Raw genomic sequence first — 22,465 nt, 5'->3', positions numbered from 1 at the left:
TCGTTTTGTTTATTTGTGCCTCCAACTCAACCACTCTTCTGTATTTTTAACCTTTTTATATAACATTATCTTCTTCTTTTTGACGTTTTCCTCCCACTTCGTTATGTATTCCATAGATCGATAGTGAACCTTTAACTAAATTTGTAAATAAAATAAAACATAAAATATTAATAAATATAAAAATTACATTTTATAGATCGACGGTGAAATTCTTTTTGCAAATGAAATTTTAATGATGTCGTGTATTCCATTCAAGATTTATGATACATATTTTAGGAATACATGTTGGGGGTTTTAGAGTGTAAATTTGAATTTTAAATTTAATATATTATAATTTAGAATTTAGAATTTAGAATATAGAATCATTTAAATATATCGAATAGCATAGAATGAATCTGTTTAGTGGAGTAATTTTTTGACGTCATACATAAATAACAATAACCAAATATATAATTATATTTTTTCTTTAAAAAAATGTCTTTCTTTTTAAAACTTAAAATGGGACGTCTAAAATAACTTCACGACCCATTAAAGTATTTCCCTAATTAAATTGTATTTTTTAAGTAAATATTAAAGATAAACAAAATGTTTAGTACATAAACTATTATTTTTATTTTGTTTTAGCATTTAAAATTTTCTTTTTCAAAATCATACATAATGTTGATGTGACATGACATGTTAAATTTTTATTTTTTTTAAATTTTCACATCATCTTTCTCTTTTTTCGTCAATATTTTTTAAATAATTTTATTTAATCAATGTCACTGACTACGAGGATAAGATGAAAGGAATCATTTTTGCTCCCAAGCATGAATTTTTGAACATGGGACACTTGTATAAGATACAAGGCACTTAACCATTGAGCTAAGCTATTCACGTGAGTTAATTTAATCATATTTTGTATTTAACTTATATAACTGTATCACCACAAAAATAAATATTTTTTGATAATTAGAATGGAACACTTTAAATTAATGATCGAAAACTTAACTACTCAACTATAGTATAAATCTTTTTTTATTATATTGAACTCAATACTTAAATCGTTATTAAAGTAAAAGATTAATTTTTTACTTTATTTAAAAATAAAAAATTAAATTATTTATTTATTTATTTGTATAAAATTTATATTAAATCATTATAAAAATTATATTTGTCGTATTTTAAAAATATTTATTTAATTTTTCACTATAATTTTTAAAATCGTATTATTTATTTATTTGCAATAATATTTTCAAAATTTTAAAATATTTATTTAATTTTAAAATCATATAATTTATTCATTTAAAATAATATTATTTAATTTTTAAAAATTTTAATTCTTTTAGAAGAAAATCTTAAACTAAAGAGACAGAGATATCAATGCCACTAACCATGAAACAATATAATTATCCAATTTCAGAAATTTATTACAATTATTTTTTGAAATGTTGATGCAAATATGTAGAGATATGAGTATTCATTGTCCTAACGTACCAATAGTATGCCATCTTTCTTGTTTAACGATCCAATGATTAAGGGATTTATAATTATTCTTTGCGGTTTCAATTTGAACATCACCTATGTAGGGATATGAACATTTATTATAAAAAAATTGGGAATCTTTAAATAAGTAATACCTTATATTCATTCCGAATTTATTAAAAATAAATAAAGTCCATTCTTACCAAACCAACATGAATTTTTGGTAATGAACTAATAATCCCTAACATACATAAATCAACCCTCCAAACCTACTTGGACCATAGTTTAGGATTCATTCATATATCATGATTCTAGAAATCTATGCAAAAAAGTTCATACTATGATCGGCATGTGTAATTTAAGTGAATTGAGTTGATTATTGTTGTAACTCTTTGAATGTTGAGATTTTCAGAAATTTTTAATTTTTCTATTTTTTTTAATTTCTAGAGTTTCTTGAAACATATGAAATTCTATATCCTCTATACATCTATACATTATTGATGTGATCTTTGATAAGTATATATGATCTACATTTGAATATATAGGGATTATATCTATTTAGTTCATCAACTTGCAAATAATTATCATTATCCTGAATATGTTATCAAAGGGTCACTATATAAGTCTTCATATATGGTTGGAATAAGGAAAGTTCTATTTCTCACAATCTCTTTTCTGAGCTCAATCTAGTTATTATTTATCATTCATCCAGTTCATAAAATCATCAACTAGTGATTGATCCAGAAATATTTTTTAAGGTAAACACACATATGTTAACAATATAAATTTTTTGAATAGAGTGTACACAAATAAAATTTCAGGATAATCACTATCAATAAAATAATTAATTAATAGAAGAAAACTCGAATTTCAGGGTAGAGACGTAATCACCCTCACCAAGATATAGCTCCGTCACTGTCACTAATTATAATTTTTTGTCTAAACTAAAAAGGATAAATCGCAAAAAACTGCCACAATCACAATTTTATGGTCAACAATTATAATACTGAAAATGACTATTAGAAAATGTAAGTCAAGGGAGTAAATTGAATTATAATGATTGTTTTATAGTAAACTTTTGTAATATTCGTTTGAAATTAGTAAATTGATAGATCATATATAGGTAATTAATTTAAAATTATATATTGTTATATTAATATTATATTCAACAAGTTCAGCTGGGTGCCATGATATGGACCAATAAAGGGATTGTGTCTTTGGTTAATCATGGCATAGGTTTGTTCTTTTCAGGTATCGTTTCTTAATCAATGGATTCTTCTCCTACACTTCCCAATCTAATCTCACAGTTTTCTTAAGTATAATCTTAACCCTTTTCATTCTCAGCAGTTGTTTTTCAATGGAAATCTGAAAAGAAAGCTGAGGACCACAATTTGACAATTATTGTTCCAACCTCAAATTCAAAAACACATTTCATTATTTATTTATCATCTGCAGACGAATATGAATGGTCACGGAAATCAAAGCAGCACAGACCCACCACCTTCATTGCTACTAAACAAACCACAAAATTTACAACAAATTCATTAGTTAATGGCAATATAAAGAAAGAAAACTGTTCAAAGTTATGGCTTTCTGCAAAAGACACTACTGCCCTCCTCCTCCTGCAGGTATTGGTGAAGCAGGGAAGGGTGAAAAGGAAATGTGTGGCAAATGAAGAAACTGTTCCTCCAGATTCTTGATGTTGAGGATTATATTATATATTTTCGTTTCTAAATTCAACTCTTAAGTCTTAAGCTTTAAAGTATCGTCCAAGTTTCTTTTATTTTTCCTGTAGTTGGGTTCATATTCTTCAACAGTTCAACTTCGATCCAGTATCCATGTCAAAGATCTGATCTTGTTGCTCTGTAGGTCCCAAAGATGGATTTTTCCCATGTTCATTTGCTTGTTTTCATGAATTCTTGTGTGTTCTTCAGTGTCTCTCAGTAGTATTCATGGAATCTGAAGTCCTTTTTTAATTGTTTGATGCAAGAAATGAAGTGGGTATTTGAAGAACCACCATTGTTGCTCAAATGAAGCTTCTTTTATAGCAGTAGAGGTTATCTGCTCAAATATCTGCAATGAAAAGCAAGTTTGGTTCAGTGCTTCTTTTATCTCTTGTCACTGTGGTTTTTAGCACCACTGACCCTGGTGACCTTGATGTATTAATGGAATTCAGAGATGGACTTGATAATCCTGAGCTTTTGAAGTGGCCTGAAAATGGTGGTGATCCTTGTGGTCCTCCCAGCTGGAACCACGTCTACTGTGAGAACTCCAGGGTTACTCAGATTCAGGCTCAAGGTGTGGGCTTGAAGGGTACTTTGCCTCGAAACTTGAACAAACTCTCCATGCTCAACAACATTGGTCTCCAGAGAAATCAGTTGAGTGGAAAGTTGCCGTCTTTTTCAGGCTTATCTAATTTGCGGTATGCCTATTTGGATTATAACAATTTTGATTCTATCCCATCTGATTTCTTTGATGGCTTAGATGATTTGGAAGTCATGGCATTGGACCACAACAATTTTAATGCTACCACCGGCTGGTCATTCCCCAAGGCCTTGCAAAATTCTGTTCAATTGACCAATTTTTCTTGTATGAACTGCAATTTGATTGGCTCATTGCCAGGTTTTCTTGGTTCCATGTCGTCCTTAACAAACTTGATGCTTTCTAGTAATAGGTTGTCTGGTGAAATTCAGGGAACTTTCAGTGGCAGTGCTTTGCAGATGCTTTGGCTCAACAATCAACTTCATGGAGGGATGACTGGTCCAATTGATGTTGTGGCAACAATGGAGTCCCTCACAGTTTTATGGCTGCACGGGAATCAATTCGCCGGAACAATCCCGGAGAACATCGGTAACTTAACACTCTTGAAGGATCTCAATCTTAATAGTAACAAACTTGTTGGCCTGATTCCTATTAGTTTAGCAAATATGAGATTGGAAAAATTAGATTTGAACAATAATCAGCTGATGGGTCCAATTCCAGTGTTCAAAGCATCAAAGGTGATTTTGGCTTCGAACAAGTTCTGTCAAGCCACACCGGGGCTTCTTTGCTCTCCCGAAGTTATGGCACTTATAGGGTTTCTTGCAGGGGTGAATTACCCTCCCAGGCTTGTTTCTTCTTGGTCTGATAATGATCCCTGCAACTGGTTGGGAATTAGATGCAATAGTGGGAAGGTTTCGATCATAAACTTGCCACATTATAATCTCTCTGGTAGTTTGAGTCCTTCAATTGCAAAGTTGGACTCCCTTTCTCAAATTAGGCTTCAAACTAACAATCTAAGTGGTTCCATCCCAAGTAACTGGACTAGCTTGAAATCCCTGGAAACTCTTGATGTCAGTGGCAATAACTTATCCGGTCCATTACCAAAATTTAGTGGAAGTGTGAATCTTGTCATAACTGGCAATCCTTTGTTGAATGGTGGTAAGACAGCCCCTACAATAGGTGGGGAAAATACTCCACCTGAGAGTTCAGCTTCTGCTTCGCCACCCTATGTCCCACCTAGTTCATCAAGAGATTCGGGTTCCACTACCAATGATTCTTCTGTTGAATCCACCAAAACAAAGGGTTTCAAAAGAAACACATTTGTTTTAATCATTGCTCTTGTTGCAAGTTTTGCAGTTCTTGCATTTCTGGTCATTCCTCTATCCATCTACTGTTATAAGAAGAGAAAAGACAGTGTGTTGGCTTCGACTTCCCTGGTAATCCATCCACGGGATCCATCTGATCCTGGTAATACAGTTAAGGTTGTTGTTGCTTCCAATAACACCAATGGAAGCACTTCTACAGTAGCTGGAAGTGGTTCTGCAAGCAGAAATAGTAGCAGCATTGGGGATTCTCAGGTAATTGAAGCTGGAAATTTGGTTATATCAGTTCAAGTTCTTCGGAATGTGACAAAAAATTTTGCACCAGAGAATGAACTTGGCCGTGGCGGCTTCGGTGTAGTTTATAAAGGTAAACTAGATGATGGAACACAAATTGCAGTTAAAAGAATGGAGGCTGGTGTGATTACAAACAAGGCTTTGGATGAATTCCAGGCTGAAATTGCAGTTCTTTCTAAGGTTCGACACCGTCATTTGGTATCTCTTTTGGGTTATTCCATTGAAGGCAACGAGAGAATTCTTGTTTATGAATATATGTCTCAAGGTGCTCTTAGCAAGCATCTTTTCCATTGGAAGAGCCTCAAATTCGAGCCGCTATCTTGGAAGAGGCGGCTAAATATTGCCTTGGATGTAGCCAGAGGAATGGAGTATCTTCACACTTTAGCTCATCGGAGCTTCATACATCGAGATCTTAAGTCTTCAAATATTTTACTTGGTGACGATTTCAGAGCAAAAGTTTCAGATTTTGGTTTAGTTAAACTTGCTCCTGATGGGGAGAGATCTGTTGTGACCAGGCTTGCAGGGACTTTCGGTTACTTAGCACCAGAATATGCAGGTAAGCAAGCTGTCTATGGTTATTCAATAATTTCTACATGTAGCATAATTTAGACCCACAGATGTCCTTTTGATTCTTTGCAAACTCTAATTTCAAGTGCCAATAAAATTCAGTGACAGGAAAAATCACGACCAAAGCCGATGTATTTAGTTTCGGTGTTGTGCTGATGGAGCTTCTGACTGGATTGACTGCACTCGATGAGGATAGGCCTGAAGAGACACAGTACTTAGCTGCATGGTTCTGGCATATCAAATCAGACAAGGAGAAACTAAGGGCTGCTATCGACCCCGCTCTCGACGTAAAGGATGAAACACTGGAGAGTATCTCCATCATTGCTGAACTTGCAGGGCATTGCACTACAAGGGAACCAAGCCAACGACCGGACATGGGGCATGCAGTGAATGTATTGGCTCCGCTCGTGGAAAAATGGAAACCGCTGGATGAAGATAACAACGACTATTGCGGCATCGATTACAGCCTTCCTCTTAACCAGATGGTGAAAGATTGGCAAGAAGCTGAAGGAAAAGATTTTAGTTATTTGGACCTAGAAGACAGCAAAGGGAGTATCCCAGCTAGGCCTACTGGTTTTGCAGACTCATTCACTTCTGCAGATGGTCGATAATAACAGCTACTTTGTTGCATTTATTTGAGAATTAATGCCTTGTTGATTTGGTACTTGTACATAGTAGTTTGTGTTCTGTCTATTTCAGAATTCAATGTTGATATGTAATATATATCTTTCAATTAATATCTAAATTACTGAATAACTTTGAAATAATACAAAAGTATACATATCAATGATATCAATAGAACACAAGGACATATGTAGGATTTTATGTTAGAAGAACGAATTTATAAAATTCTAAGGAATGTGAACTTTTAAATATTTTAGGGGAGTGACTGTCCCGACCCTTTCCTCCCGGTCTATCTCTGATAGCACACATGGTTGGTCCCCAGCATTCCTGTCGATTTATTAGACAGCCTTGCTTATTTTGTTGTTATTCCTATGATTTAAAATGGAAATTCAGATCAGCAATAGTTCCCTCCACTACTAATTTTATTTGGATAAAGGGAGGTGGGCAAATGATGTAAACAAGGATAATGGCTTCCTGCTTTCGAGTTCACATAATTGTAATGAATGATAAATAATAGGGTCAACTATATGTTTAGAACCTAAATTATTATTTTTGCCCAGTTTTAATACATAAACTTTATTTTGTTTCAAAATTATACCTAACATTTAGTTTAGGTTTCATTTTGGTAACCTACCGTTAAAAATTTAACAAAACTATTAACATATTATTTTTTAAAAAAAATCAATGTTGATATGATATTACCTTATGGTGACACGTCAACATCACCGTTAAGTTTTTAATGAAACCTAAACTAAACGTTATGCATTACTTTGAAATAAAATAAAGTTTAGATACTAAAGCGGAACAAAAGTAATAGTTTAGGTATTAAACGTGTAGTTTGCCCTATATTTAAAATATATATTAATTTTAAATTTTCAAGAACTATTGTCCCAACTCCCTTTCCATCCATCCCTGATACCACAATATCCTTCATGCTATTATGAAGTCAAATTGGAGAGTTATTCAGTTGGTTAAACTTTAGTTTTTTTTCCTTTTTTCCCATCAGAAGCTTCTGCCTAGAGAGAAGAAATCTGGAAACAAACATCTTTGGAATCAACAGATTCAATTAGCACATATAAGGCAATAAGACATGATTAGTGCAGTGACATACGGATGCAAGTCCACATCCAACTCTCATGTGGTTTTATATTAAAATATCAATCTACATTTATGTGCGTAATTTGTGTTGAAGCATATACTCGGAGTGAGTGTAGAAAGAACGATTTTAAAGAGGATTCCCTATTTTCATTAGATAGAAAAGATCATCAAATCTCGTGATCTTGAGTATCACGTGTTTATCATTTCACCACTAAGACATCTTGAAAATGAACCGATAGACTTTTGGTGTAACTCAATAATTTAACCTTAAAACGAGTTTGAGTCTTTTTTTTTCTTTCTAAATTTGCACTTCTTTTATTTAATAAAGATATTAAATGTCACATCTTATTCATCTAAATAAAATTATTAAAAAATGACAGATTATTGACAAGGAGAGAAAAAAATGATGTGTCACATCTTATTGGTCTAAATTTTTAGTGGTGCTTTTGTTAAAGGCATAGTATCAAAAAATTATATAATATTTGCTTAAATAGATTTTTTTGAATATTTTATTTTAAGGTAAAAGGATCTTTAATATTTATTAAATAATCACTTTAACTCTTATTTTTTTAGGAGTATTTTGACTCCAAATATTTAATTTTAGGACAATAAGTCTCCTATTTTAGAGTATTTATCATTAGTTACAAACGATTTTCATCAACAGAAGGGCTTTTTACCTTAAAATAAAACGTTGAAGTCAAAATACTCCAAAAAGAAAGAGAATAGAAGTCAAATTGATTATTTAGTCAATCGTTCAGATAATTTTTTATCATTGTATCTTTGCTTAAAACAATAGTTTGGTAACTAAAATAGAAAAGTGATAGTAATTTGGTGACTAATTATATAGTTTACCAAATAGTTTCCATAAAACGAATATTAAAAAATATGAAGAATATTTCCCCTAAATCAATTATCGGTAAACAAACACAGCTTATATTTGTTAACATAACCCGTGCCGCGCAGCCTCGTCTTTCTCCAAAGCCCTCGCTTGCCTTCAAGTTTAGTGACAGACAATGGAATTCAAAAAGATAGCTTGAATATTGGTTTTTACACGACTCATAGAGAATTTGAGTTACTTTGAAAGCTATCGGTTCAGCAAAAAATTACACTGCTACGTCACCGCTGTTTGAAACGGTGGTAAAATGGCGCGTTCGAAGGCCCCTTCAAAGAAGCAGCAAAAGAAGGGCATAGATTTCAAAGTAATTCCATTGCTAACGCTCACTTTCTGTTTTCTTTCATTACTCGTTACTTTTTTAATATTAATATTTATTTATTTATTTATTTGGGTTTATGTACAGAAAATTAAGAGAAAGCTTGGCCGGAAATTGCCTCCACCGAAGAATGCCACCAATACCGAAATTAAATCCAAAGGTGTGAATCGAGAATTTAATATGTATATTAATTTTTACTTTTGAATCAGGGAGACATTTGTTTGACTGGAAAAAAAATAGAGGAATTTGAAACATTTCTTTTGCTGCAAAAAGTTCTGTCATGCTCCTGAAAAATTGACGTGATTGATTGAAATACGCTTTTTATGTCTATTGTGGGAGCAGCAATTGTACTTCCTGAGCAGAGTGTGGCAACAAACAAGGAAGGCTTAGCTGTGAGCAAGAAAGGATTGACTTTGAAAGAACTACTTCAGCAAACATCTCATCATAATGCCAAAGTTCGAAGAGGTCACTTATTATATGATTTTAAAGAATTATATAGGCTGTTATTTTCCAATTGCTTTATTTCAATTATGAATAAACTTCTGCGTTTTTTATTCTTTTAGATGATCTGTTTATTGAGTATAATTTTATGAGTCAATGTTTGTACTCAAGTTCCATAAATCAATCTTGATGTAAGTTTTGTTCTCTTTGAAGATGCATTAATTGGCATCAAGGATTTAGTCATTAATCATCCAGCAGAGCTGAGGCTGCACAGATATGCAGTTATAGAGAAACTGCGGGAGCGCATAAGTGATGATGATAAAGTAGTTAGAGAAGCATTATATCAACTGTTTAAGTCCGAAATTTTCCCTGGTTGTGCTGAGGTGATTTTTCCTTCTTGATCGTTTACTCTTAATTTGAAGCCAGTGTCTGTTTCCAAAGATTAATTTTACTGTGATAAATGTATAGCTGCATGATTAGATTACTATGTAGAGACTAGTGATGCAGATATCTTAATGCTTTAGCCTTTAGTGTTAGGTATTAGATATTCAAAGGGTGTGTTTGGACTAGTTTATTTTGTTTTATTTCACATCTGCAAACAAGCCGGAGAAATGCTAACTGGGTTTGCTGTTTTCGTTTATCTATGAGTTTGGTATAGTTTTTGTATGTTGTAAGATGTTAAATTGCTCTCACACTTCAAATGAAGCTCTGGATGGATTATGGAAGCATGCTTAAGGCAAAGGAATCAGTGTCATTTTTAGGTGTATGTTTACAACATATTATTGTTCTAGGAACAATAATTGAAATTATATGTGTGTATGTGTTTTAGAATATAATCTTGCCTTAGAGTTTAGTTCTGTTACCATCTTTTCTAACCGTGCTTCATTTGTTATCCTATGAGTTCAGATATGGCTGTATCTATCTATTTTCTTTCTTTTATTATTTTTATTGTGATTGATCTTTGGCCATTTTAACTGACAATAGGTTCTGGATTTTCCTGTCCAGGATAATGAAGGACTTTTCATCTCCTTGTTGATGACTTATATTTTCAATGCAATGACAAATTTAGCTATTGACATCCGCTTGATGGCTTTCAAATTTTTTGATCTTGTTGTGCAATACCATCCTCCTTGCTTTTCCTTATACGCTGAAAAGGTACATGAAGTCATTTTATCCACCATTGCAATTATTATGTTTTTAGCAGCATTGTTAAAATAAGAGGCTTGTTAAAGAATTAATATATAGTGCAGAAAAAGAAAAGTTGCATTAATACTTAATAATATTAGATGTTTAAGCTTTTGAGGTTTCATTGGAAAAGGGCATTATCAAGTTTTCATAAAATTAAGTGATGATCTCTTTAAATTGTGATACAGCTAATCCTTTTGTTTTGGATGGTGATACTCCCATTTTGAATTAATTTAAGTAATTGTTTCTTCTTTTTCCCTTTTTTTCATGTGTGTGTTTCTTCATTTATTTTTTCATAAGTAGATTCTTCAGAGCTATGAAGATATTTTAAGGAAAACCCAGTTTTATTTGGAAGACAAGGGAAAGCTCAAAACTACTCTTTCGGGGTTAGTCCGCTGCTTGTCTCTGTTGCCAAGCAAAAAGCCAGAAGCTGATAAGGTATGTTCTTGTTGTCAATCATGTGTATACAATCATTCTTAGCTCTATTAATTTGGCTAAAAAAGTTGTTCTTCTTTTGTAATAATTTAATAAAATAAGTTGAAAGTTTAGTCACTATTCATGATACCAGATTCTAATGTTTGTATTTATTTCCATTAAATTTATTAGAGTATTTCAGGAGACAGGATAATACATGCTTTGAGCCTGATGCGCCCACAGCAAATACCAGTATGTAAAAGCTTAATGCACCTTGTCATTATTACATTTTGTTTCTCCTTTTTGTTGGCACTCTATTCAACTACATGAATGATGATAACACTTAAATGGAAAGTGCATGGTCTTGTTTCTATATTTTTATGCCCTGCATAAAATTTTCTCAAAAAATCTTCATTAGGGTTTTTGCAACATTTTCTGTTTATTATTCTTTAAAAGTATTAAACGGTACATTTGCTTCCATCTCTTCCTGATGGAGTTAGGACTTCCATATCTAACAATCAGCATTGAGTTGGCTGTTTTCTTCATTATTGTTAATAATAGATGATCTAAATTGCAAAGTTTCTTAATAGTGCCCCATCTCCCTCTTTTTCTCCTTGCTAATTACTCAGCTCCAGAGTTTCTCAACTTTGCTCTTCTTTCTTTCTTTTAGGTTATTATTATTATTATTATGCAGGTAAAAAGAACTATACTGGCCTGCTCTGGTTGTCTTAACAACTGTATTTTTGTTTCTGTAGGGTTCTCTACCATTATAAAGAAGCTGAAGGAGCTTGTGCTAGTTCTAATAAACTGTTTGCAAGATTTTATTCCTTTGCTTAATTCTATGCCACAACTGGATGTGCTATCATTTGATTGTATATTATCTATGCTTCAAAGCATAGATATTGCTGTAAGATTTTTTATTTATGGAATTCATGAAGAAACACCTGAATCAATATGTGATCAAAGTCTCTCATCAGCCTTGTCAAAGAAGTTATTGGGGGTGTTTCCCCTCTATCCAAAGCATCATCTTTCTTTAAAGGTATTTCCTTGCCAGAATTTCAATGGCTTTGTTTTGTTTCCAATTAACTTTCTTATCTTTTGCGTCTTACATTTTTTTTTCTTAATTTCTTTCCATTCACTTTTGTAAAGAAAATATTGACTCAACCCATTTCATAGTCTAGCAGTAACAAAAAAAAAAGTTTTGCGTGCTGTTGGATGCTGAGCTATGTTGCAATCTATTGACTATTGCTTCAATTGGTACCTTGGATTATTTTGTGTGCTGACTTATCCTTTATACAAAATGTTTGAATTTTGATGGCTTGATTAAGTACTTAGAAATTGGACCATTTTCAGTTGCTGTCTTTTACTCTGTACGTCAAATACTGTAAGTGCTATGTTGAATGATACTTAGCGGCATTTTGAAAAAAAAAAACAATTTCCTGTGGAAAAAATATCTTTGTTGAATAATATGGCTTTCGATCAACCCCAATTGTTGACCAGTAGAATCAAGAACTAATAGTCTTGCCCCCTCCCTCCCCCATCCTTGATATGTATTTGTGTCGGCAACCCTATTTAGATGATGTCTTTATTAACTGTTCTTGTATTTTCCTTAATTTTGTCGCAACTGATCCTTTTACACTTTGATTTTAGGAGCATGATAGATATTTTATCCTGAACGTTGTCATAACAGAGATATTTTTGCACCTCCGGGAATGGGTTTGCCCTTCTGCAAATATGTTTGAGAAATTTCTGGAGTTCATCGAAAATGCACTGCTCGGCACGGTTGGCTTCTTGAAACCATCTTGCTCTCCTTTATCTGTTTTCTTTCTGAACTTGGTCATTGAAGTAAAGACCTAACACTTTGGTTTAAAGATCATGTAATGGCTTTTCTAAAAAAATGGTTTTGGTAAAGCTTATGAATTGTTAGGATTCAAAAGGTGTTCAATGCCCACTGTAGTTTTCTACTGGAAAGTTAAGAGAAAAAGTAGGTTGGCGAGAGGGGCTTTTTTAAGACCGTATCATAAGGATGGCGGTTGGCTGATAGTCATTGCAATTTCTTGAAGAAGATGATTGCCTGCTTGTTCATTATCTTTCAAAATTCAGAAGGGTTTGATTGTAGATTGTAGCAGGGAATAGTTCCAAATATATCTTGGAAAGGTTGAGAAACACTGAAAACTCAAATAGGATTTCTCTTGTTGCTGGAAAAAAGGGGAAAATTAGTGCATTTCTCTACTAGTTGTTTTCTTTTTTTTTCTCCAGGTTTGGTTGAGAAACCAATGGTCTATCTTAGAGCAGTTTTCCTCTGATTATTTTGAATTTTAAATAACACAAGAATTTCATTTTTTTTTGTAATTATACTTCTTTCAGTTAGTTTACAGGTTCTTAAACTGTTTTGATGCTCTTCAAATATAAAATCATTTTATGTTATTGAGTGCAGACTTCATAGAATTGCTTCTCATAATTTACATTTTGTAGATCTGTAGTAGCACACGTTCTGGTAAAGCAACATGGGAAAAGCATATACCTTCATTGCTACCTTTCATTCCCAAACTTGCCTCGGAAGTGGGAACTGGTTGGCAGTCACGCATTCTCGAGGTTGGTTTTATTCTGAGAGCATTATTCAAGTTAATTATATTGCTTAGTTTTTCTTGTTTTAACAGACGTCGCTGTTTGACTTTTCTTTCTTCTTGTTAGCCATTTGGTTCTACATTTTTGTTTCATAGGCCTTAAGAAATTCTGTATAACCATTAAAAACTAAATTGCAGTCATTTACACGGACGTTCAAGGGTTGCAATCCAGATTCTTCACTTAAACTGGCTTGCCTGTCCATGATTGAAGAAATGCTAATTCCTGTAAGCTCAATTCAATACATTTTAAATGTCCCTAAAACGTGATCTATGCATGTGGACATGCTTATATAGACTCCTCTTTTCTGTCCCTCTTTTGCACCACCTGGAAATTAAATCTAGTATTTTCCTTTTTCAAATTGCAGAGAGGAGATATGCACTATACTGAAGCAAGTGAAACTGTGTTATTAGACTATCAGACTCTCTGGATAAGAGAGCTGCCCCTGTTGCTAAACCTTCTTGGTGATAAACAACCATCCTCTTCCCAGGTAATAGCCTGTTCTACCTTCTGGGATTCACTAACATGTTTTGACATTGGACTTTGTTTAAGTTGAAAAGGCTTGAGTATCCTGTATAATTATCTTACCAATGGTCCAATTTGTTGTAAATCTTCAAAACGAAGTAACTATTTCCCTTGCACCTTAGGTTGTCTTGTGCCTCCTCCTTCGTCTGGGGCAGTTTTCTGGTTCAAACACTTTTCTGTTTTGGGAATATGAAAATACTCAATTTGCACTCAGTGAGTTTTTCAGTACATGTCAAGAAGGTATAAGTTAATTCATACTGAGATTTTAGTCCGTGAAACAAACTTATGCTTTTGATTTGACTTGTCATTCCTTTCCTTTTGTTGCAGGAAACGTATACTACGGTCCTTTCATGAGACTTCCTAGGGATTGCCAGGAGTTGTCTATCTGTTGCCTTTATTATTTCTCCAACGTGAATGTACTTTTGCTGAAATCAATAGCTTTTTGTTGCCTGTGTAAGTGCTACTTACCATTTGTTGGTTTAGGTCCTTTATGTTTAGTTTTTATATTTTTATAATGCCAAAACATTTAAAGAAGATAAAAATTTTATTTTGGAAACCAATATGAAAAAAGGAATTTCTTTTGAAGTGCTCAAAAAAGAAAGAGAACCGAGTTTCAGACATTTCAAACTAGCAAGTTGGACATGTAATTTAAGGAGACGGTACTATTTTGCTTTATTGAAAGACATGGACTTATATTGCCAAATTTCTTTCCCCATAAAAGAAGTAAATTGTACATTTGGACATTTGTGGTTCTGGATGTTATTAGCATCTTCTGTTTTTCTTTCGATGGGTCATTGTAACTTATGGAGAGAGTACTATTTTTTTTAGTGAAAGACATATGTGCTTATATTTCCAAATTTCTTTCCCCATAAAAGAAGGAAATTGTACATTTGGACATTTTTGGTTCTGGATGTTACTAGCATCTTCTGTTTCTCTTTTGATGGGTCATCGTAACTTAAATTTGGTGAGAAGATGCTTAAAATAGCAAAGTTACATTTACTCTGACCTAAAATAGAATATTTCTTTTATAATCATCATTCTACTCTGTATGTTTCAGGTTCTGAATTGGAGCCCTTTTTAACTTTCCTTATTATAGAGGTTCTGCATGCTGCCTACAAAGCTGGACACATCCAAATTGCTGACCACATCAGCTTCTTCATGACTTTACTATCTCGTTTCAAAAATTTCCCGGGTATCTCAGAAATATATTCACTTTCCAGTTTTGTTGATTATAGCACTTGGCACTTCCTTTTTTTTGTCTTTTAACATTTTTATATATTTTGGGTATCTTTTAACTAAATTCTTTATGGTGCATTTGCTTGTAGATCCATAACTCACAAGCACATAATAGCATGCTGTACTATAATCTGATGATATTGTAAAAAGTTGACTTCCTAATTACAGAGAATTGTCCTGGTAGATTATATTGGTTTGGTTGCTCCTAAAAGTCCTTTTATAAATGAGAAATAAGGGGCTTCATGGTGCAAGCGTTTATATGAAAATAGATGACTGCCTCCCTCGTTCTGTTTTCGTACTTCTATACTTGTGTTTTACTTGATGATCATTTGATATCTATCTCAATGGGGATTTGCTATTCGCAGAAAACATATATCCTGTTAGAGGAAGTGATGGGAAGGTTTCAAATCATGGAGCTTTTAAGTCTCTCACCAGCATGCTTTGCTCTTACTTGTCACAGATCGGTGATAGTTCTGTTGTTTTCCAAATACTAGAGAAAGCAATCCTTGACTTGATAGTAAGTCAACTGAACTGCTTGCATCCCCATTTCAGTTATTTCCTTGCACCCATAGTCAAGTTTTTATGCAATATTTGGATTGGTTGGATAAGTTATTTCTCATTCAATTTGGTCCCTTGAAAATTTATTTGCATGTTGGTGTCGTAACTTTTTGCAGCTGTTACAACCACCTCTTGAAAATGCTTGTGCAATGTTGAGAGTGCTCATCGTGCTGGACTCTAAACCCACTCAACTTTCTGAACAAAGTATAATTGCTCTAAGCAATTTCCTTCCAGGATATCTTATGGATGTTGTGCATGTAAGTTGTCAGCATTTGCCCTCAACTTAAATGCTTCACCTGTTTCTTATCAATTATCCTGCCATCTTTCTAATTTTTTTTTTGTTTCTAGTGATCATCTCTTGGCTCCCTTGATGTTGAATTGTTGATTCTAATAAACTATAATATAAATTGCTCTTACTTCATAGTTCTTACTATTAGTGCATATATGTTTGGATGTGCTAATTTCTACCGGGAGTGAAAGAGAAACTAGCAAATAGAACTTTCTGCGTCATCATACGGCTCTGTAAGACTTCTTTGTTTTCTTGATTCTAGTTGCCAAATGTCTTTGGTTTTTGCAGTGTATTCCAGAAGATGATGTTCAAGCATGGCGATATTACGTTCTACCATGCTTTTTCATGTTTGATAGGAGTAACAAACTTCTGAAGCTTGTCTTGGATGTGATTGGTTCATTTTTTACTGACAGTAATTTGCCGCTTTCTACGAGATATGCCACTGACAGTCACAGTCAGATAAATGCAACGATTTCTTTACTTCTATTAATGTACAAGGACGTTAAAGTTCAGAAAATTATTTCTTCATTCAGAACAGAGATCGGCTCAATTTTGCAAAGCATAGCTTCTTTTCAGGTATGATTTTGCAGCATGCATTATTCTTCTAATCATGATTGAAATTTAACAAGGATCCTAGGCACTGGGATGCTTTAAGCATTAATACCTACTTGCATTCGAGTATCGGTATCCTTGTGCTCCGTAACATTGATTGTTGATGTGTCAATCCCATCGATAAGTTTGACTGTATATGCATATCATTCCTACAAAAAGTACATTTTATTTTTGAAGGCTTTCGGTTCGCATTTTTTGGTCCTGCATGCTCATCTAATTATGTGGACTTCCAAATTTCATTAAATGGCAAAAGAGTAGCACCTTGACATTGGACATGGTCCTCTTCATCTGCTTTTGGCAAATTTAAGACATTACAATTCTTTTTCCCTGCTGGATCTGATTCCTACTGGATCCATCTGGTCGGTTCTTGCTGTGTATGTGTTTAGTACCTTTTGACTGCATAGGGGTTTGAAATTTAAGTGTGTTTTTGAATTAATTCTTTGGGCAAGGCAACGGCAAATTAGCTTACATTATAAAACTCCATGGTCTTGCGGTTGTGTGATTAATTCATATGTTCTTAGTCTCTTTCCTATTGTTCCTGCAGTCTTCGGAAGTTGAGATGACCCTTGAAGAAAGGCACAAATTGCAATGTTTATTTGAACAATTAAAGGTGGTCACAAGTGCATTACCAGCTGGCTGATGATCCAATTGTTGTTGCCCACTGTGAGTTTATTTTCTTTATTTATTATTATTTTGATACAACCCAAATTTTATCTTAAGTTTTTCCAAATATTTCAAAGATCATACCTTAAGCTCTTCCTTCAAAAATGTGTTAAGACATGAGGGTCGGATGCTGGACTATAGAAGAAAAATGAAGTCAGATAAAATGGGTTCTAACAAAAAATTAGTTGGATGATCCATTTTATATTCATGGTGTCCATCCATGTTTGACATGGAGGAATTTACATTACATATGATGGGAAGCATAGAGGAGACGGTATTAAGAAAGCTAAGATTACTGCTAAAGATTGTTGTCTGAACTGCAGTTATTTGAAGTTCATATTAATGGCGGTTTCTTCGGGTTCGGTTTCTTCTAGGGGAAAACCGCAGTGGCCTCGCACGGACCCTTTCTCTAATTTTGCCCATCGTTTGGTTGTTTGTAAATTGTATTGGTGTTTCAGAGGGAAAAGGGGATGGGAGAATTTGTTCATTACATCAAATGATTGAATATCAGGTCTAAGTGAACTCTTTTTTCAAAATGAATATCCATGCGACAAAAGATAGCAACCCATAAAATAACTCGATCCCAAATTCAAAGGGTCTTTAAATTAATATATTTTAATTTTAAAACGAAGATTTCAATTTTTTATAAACACTTAAAAATCATACTTTTTAAAATTATCTTCTTTTGAATCGGGTTGGGGTTGGCTTTTTTTTTTGGCTGCCTCGACCTTGACCTAAAAATATATTGCTTATACTTGATCTTGTCCCACCCTTGATGAATTCTTGCTATTCTCTCGCCCTGAATCCATTTTCAACTCTGACTTGATTCGAATATATTCATAATTTAAAATAGTTAAAATAATATATTTATAATCATTATTATATTTTAAACAATTAAAATAATATATTTTCTAATAATTTCTATATTTTTAATAATTAAACAATATATTTTAACAATATAAAAATAAAAAAAAAATCTTAAATATCATATATATATATATATATATATAAGAATAAATTAATAATTATCGAACTCATTTCGCCTCGTCCCATCCCAAAGTCATATACCATATAACTCATTTCGCCTCGACTCAAACTCAGAATTAAAAAAAAATACCTCTATAAAACTGAGTCGGCCAGTCGGATCGGGACCTTCGGGTTATGGTATATTTACCATTCCTACTTTTGAATAATGCTAACCTAAACCCACAACCGGAACCCTAAAATGGGAAGGGAAATATTTAAAAAAGGTAATACCGGAAAAGCGGGAAGTTTTAAAGTGGGAAATGGGAACTAAATTTTTAAAATCTTTATAGCGCCAATTCCTAAGCAACAAAATCTCCTTCAATCAATCATCTCCCTAAAACACCAACATGCAATCCCAAATTAATTCTTTCTTCAAGCCGCCGCCGCCGTCTTCTATGTCAAGTGAGTGCTCGAATTCACCTCCAGAGTTCTGCGATGACAAGAACGATGAATTAGCTACCTGGGAGCAGACTCGGCACATCTTTGTCAACACCTACACGAGCAGAGGTTCAAATTTTGAAGGGTATTCTTTTCTTCTATCCAAAGAAGTAATGGCTTTTTTTTGGGGTGTTTTGGATTTTTTAAAAAGATTTCTATCTTTTGAAGGATTGACAAGAAAAAAGAACCAAGCAATGAGAAACCGGAAAATCCCATTTCAGATAATAGGTTTTCGAGGGAAGAATGCGGTTCAAGCGGGAGAAATCTGAATAAGAAGAGGAACTATGCACAGTTCCATTTGGAGTTAGGTCAATCTAATTTTCTTCTCCATGGTTGTTCAACTTGTGGGCTCAAGTATTCTCCTGGGGATGAAGTTGATGAAAAGAACCATACCGTCTTTCATAAGAATTTCACTCTTGGTATTCAATTCAAGGTACGCACACGTGTATTTTCTTAAACCTATATATATATTCTCTTTCTGTAATTAAGGAACACGTCCACCTGTTGCTCTGCAATTTACTACAACAGTAAAAGACAAAATTCGTTTTGATCCATAAGCTAATATTTGAAGAATTAAAAGTTGAAATTTTGTTGAGCTTCATTTTGAAGGGATGGAGAAATGAGAGGGTTGTTCTTATGCCCAATGGTGAACGTGGTCGAGTCATTTTGGTTTTGGATTATGATCCTGTTGCTCAGAGGAATAAGGTCAAGATTTTGGTTTTTCATTTTTTGATATAATCGATTTAGTTCGACTTGTTTTGAATTTCGAAGTAAAAGTTCACTCTTCTCTCCGTTAACTGTTTCTTCAGTCTCTCTCTAGATCTATATTTTTATGCAGGGGTGTATTTGCAGAGATTACTTCCCATTACAACGTGCATATGAAAATTGTCCAACTACGTATTTTATTTATTTATTTAAATATGCATTGTATTTTATCTTTATTTCTAATTTTTTATTGGATGTCTTTCACGGAAGCTGCTCTCAACCTGGCATTAGGGGATAACTACCTCCCCTTACTCCATTACATATGGGAAGAAGGTGTTGTTGTTGTTGTATTTTTTGATATAATCACACAGTTAACTGTTGCTTCATTGCAATACTGTTGCTTTAGCAGGTGCTAGAGGTTGTAAAGATGATGGAGACTGAACTTGGTGAGGGCTGGATTTTTCACAAGCATTGCAAGGTCATGTGATTACATTTCACATATTTGCACTCCAATTCGGCACATTATATACATTATCTAACAAAATCTGTTTCATTTATTTCAATTATCAGCAAATGATTCTTACATTTGATCTATTTCTATGTCACTGTATTACAGTCCAAATAGTTGCAAAGTTAAACAATTTCCATGTCTCCATTATACTGTTTACAGGTATACCTATTCGTTTCCTCCCAACGAATTGCTGGATGTCTAGTTGCAGAACCGATAAAGCAAGCTTTTGAAGTCCTCTCATGTTTGGTCGGCGAAGGACGCGATGGTGCAACTGCAAAGAAAGCGAGGTTAAGCTCAGGCGAACTTCAGTTTGGGGAAGTTGTTTTGCCGAGGGAAGTCATAAAAAGAACACCTTCAGAGGTGTCACATGAAAGCCGGAGCGGAGCAACTCTGTGTAGAAAGGAAGGGGTACGTGCCGTTTGCGGCATAAGAGCAATCTGGGTCACTCCTTCCAACAGAAGAAAAGGCATTGCCACTCAATTGTTGGAAGCAGTAAGGTAAACCCTTGAGATTTAATATTGTTAACTCACTATTGTTGTTCCGATAAAATAGCAGTCTAAAATACAACCCGTTAATATGAGATTAAAAAAGGTAGAATCAGTTGTAATCGAAAAAATTATCAAGAATGTAACTTTATAGAGTAAATTAATAACATTTTAGTTTAAACTGAAAATATTACGTTTTTTCATAATAAATCATGTCAATTGTGTAACTATTATAGTTGCAACTTAAATAATTATGTTAATAAACTTATGTAACATTCTTATTTGTAATCGAAATTATTACCAATTATTTTACTTTTTAGAGTAAACATGTAACATTTTAGGTCAAAACCCATTGTAATATAATATTCTCGGTTGTAACTGAAATAATTATTAATTATATAACTTTTTAGATTTGACTTGATAATATTTTAAGTTAAAATTCACCTTAAGTTAATTTGCCGTACAATAAAACTACCCCAATAAAGTTTCAAGTTTTGGTGATGTGTGATTGTGTTGCATCGAGTATACATCATGATTTTCAGAATCGGATCGGTTAGTGAACCAGTCATGTTACCGGTTCACTGGTTCAATCGATCGAACAGTTTAATCGGTCGGAAGAATCGAACGACATCATAATTATTTAAAAAATTAAATAAAAATATTTAATAAAAAATAATTTTTTATATCACAAGTCATATTCAAAGCAAATCATAACATATATAAGTTAAAAACATAAAATTAAGTGAAATAAAATGATTTAAATTAACTACAACATAATATTTAAGGTAAAACATATTAAATAATAAATATAATTATATAACTATAATTAAAAAATAAATTTGGGGTTAAAAAAATCATAACAAAATGATATTGTTTGGTTTAATTTTTTTTAAAAACAATCTCACATGGCTAAGAAACATAGAAGAGCATTCCAAAAGCTTAAATAGTAAAAATATATAACAAAATAATCTCACATTGCTAAGAAACATAAAAGCGCATCACAACTAACTTTTATAAATAATAGAGGTAATTTGATTTCAAAATCATGGAGTCTTTTGGTAAGCATTGAGTGAACTATTTTTTCACTTCAATCAAGTTCGAATTTTAGGCTTTAATCGAGCTTCTAATTTTTTTTTTTTGAGTTTAAGCCTTTTTGAGTTCAAGTTTCAATATTATATTTCGAGTTGAACTTGATAATTTTTAGCTTGTGAGTTGAGTTGAGCTTATTTTTAAAGTTTTTAAGTTCGAGTCGAGCTTAGCAATACTCGAGTTCGACTTGGCTTGTTTAGCAAACGACGTTGTTTGCTTTAATTTAAAAAAAAATCTCGGTTTTCAGCCGGTCCGGTTCGAACGGTTTAGCGGTTCTGGCTGGTTCACTAATAACGGTTCAATCGATTTAGATTGAATCGGACTAAGCAACGATTTCTGGTTAAACCGGTTGAACCGACTGGTCCGGTCCGATTTTCAAAACAGAGGTATACATTCTCCCAATTCATGGCATCTGGTTCCAATTAAACTGTGTAATGCAGGAAAAGCTTCTGTAGGGGACGTGCTATTGAAAAATCTGAGATGGCATTTTCTGAACCAAGTTCAGATGGACAAGTTTTGGCGTCCAACTATACAGGAACAACCTCTTTCTTGGTGTATAAAACTAATAATTTTATTAAAAACGTAATTTCTTAGATTAGATAAAGTAATGTTTTCGGTTGCAATTATATTTTAAAAAATAGAGAGGGGTAACAATGACCTTCAGTGAGGGTTATCTGTACATGTATGGTTATATTGTTTAATCTTCAATATTGTTTTTGGTTTCAAGGAAGACAGAAAGGATACAAAACCTTTCATCAATTATTAATGATTTTCAATTATAATTGTTTGTTAATATAGAAGGTTAAATTACTATTATTATT

The 22,465-nt window shown here is 33.1% G+C and overlaps 3 protein-coding genes across 3 annotated transcripts; all 3 read left to right on the top strand.

The window, feature by feature from the left end:
* The first annotated feature begins 3,224 nt into the window (after positions 1-3,224).
* On the top strand, positions 3,225-6,654 carry LOC120131297 (receptor protein kinase TMK1-like). The gene is made up of 2 exons (XM_039148306.1): positions 3,225-5,898; positions 6,012-6,654. Exons 1-2 carry the CDS (start codon positions 3,543-3,545, stop codon positions 6,518-6,520), a joined length of 2,865 nt encoding a protein of 954 aa, XP_039004237.1. The 5' UTR covers positions 3,225-3,542; the 3' UTR covers positions 6,521-6,654.
* Positions 6,655-8,623: 1,969 nt separating this feature from the next.
* On the top strand, positions 8,624-17,882 carry LOC120131252. Its single transcript, XM_039148285.1, has 20 exons — positions 8,624-8,830; positions 8,930-9,002; positions 9,185-9,307; positions 9,497-9,666; positions 10,289-10,438; positions 10,772-10,906; positions 11,075-11,138; positions 11,638-11,921; positions 12,533-12,664; positions 13,358-13,477; positions 13,648-13,734; positions 13,875-13,997; positions 14,155-14,272; positions 14,360-14,485; positions 15,090-15,224; positions 15,634-15,785; positions 15,943-16,083; positions 16,404-16,691; positions 17,272-17,390; positions 17,505-17,882. Exons 1-19 carry the CDS (start codon positions 8,774-8,776, stop codon positions 17,365-17,367), a joined length of 2,574 nt encoding a protein of 857 aa, XP_039004216.1. The 5' UTR covers positions 8,624-8,773; the 3' UTR covers positions 17,368-17,390; positions 17,505-17,882.
* An 802-nt stretch (positions 17,883-18,684) lies between these two features.
* LOC120131251 (protein CHROMOSOME TRANSMISSION FIDELITY 7-like) lies at positions 18,685-22,238 on the top strand. The gene is made up of 6 exons (XM_039148284.1): positions 18,685-18,939; positions 19,023-19,287; positions 19,464-19,559; positions 19,969-20,037; positions 20,230-20,567; positions 22,085-22,238. Exons 1-6 carry the CDS (start codon positions 18,764-18,766, stop codon positions 22,236-22,238), a joined length of 1,098 nt encoding a protein of 365 aa, XP_039004215.1. The 5' UTR covers positions 18,685-18,763.
* The last annotated feature ends 227 nt before the right edge of the window (positions 22,239-22,465 follow it).

The sequence above is a fragment of the Hibiscus syriacus genome, unplaced genomic scaffold (genome assembly GCF_006381635.1).
Source record: "Hibiscus syriacus cultivar Baekdansim isolate YM2019G1 unplaced genomic scaffold, ASM638163v2 tig00110551_pilon, whole genome shotgun sequence".
Classification (NCBI taxonomy): domain Eukaryota; kingdom Viridiplantae; phylum Streptophyta; class Magnoliopsida; order Malvales; family Malvaceae; genus Hibiscus; species Hibiscus syriacus.
This window is presented reverse-complemented; position numbering and strand designations above follow the sequence as displayed.

Excerpts from the sequence above, each read along its gene's own strand:
- LOC120131252 (XM_039148285.1), top strand. The coding sequence starts at position 8,774 with ATGGCGCGTTCGAAGGCCCCTTCAAAGAAGCAGCAAAAGAAGGGCATA. Across the intron at positions 10,907-11,074 it reads AAAAGCCAGAAGCTGATAAG|AGTATTTCAGGAGACAGGAT; the intron begins GTATGTTCTTGT and ends TAAATTTATTAG. Across the intron at positions 15,786-15,942 it reads AAGCAATCCTTGACTTGATA|CTGTTACAACCACCTCTTGA; the intron begins GTAAGTCAACTG and ends AACTTTTTGCAG.
- LOC120131297 (XM_039148306.1), top strand. The coding sequence starts at position 3,543 with ATGAAAAGCAAGTTTGGTTCAGTGCTTCTTTTATCTCTTGTCACTGTG. Across the intron at positions 5,899-6,011 it reads CTTAGCACCAGAATATGCAG|TGACAGGAAAAATCACGACC; the intron begins GTAAGCAAGCTG and ends AATAAAATTCAG.
- LOC120131251 (XM_039148284.1), top strand. The coding sequence starts at position 18,764 with ATGCAATCCCAAATTAATTCTTTCTTCAAGCCGCCGCCGCCGTCTTCT. Across the intron at positions 18,940-19,022 it reads AGAGGTTCAAATTTTGAAGG|GATTGACAAGAAAAAAGAAC; the intron begins GTATTCTTTTCT and ends TATCTTTTGAAG. Across the intron at positions 19,288-19,463 it reads CTCTTGGTATTCAATTCAAG|GGATGGAGAAATGAGAGGGT; the intron begins GTACGCACACGT and ends TTCATTTTGAAG.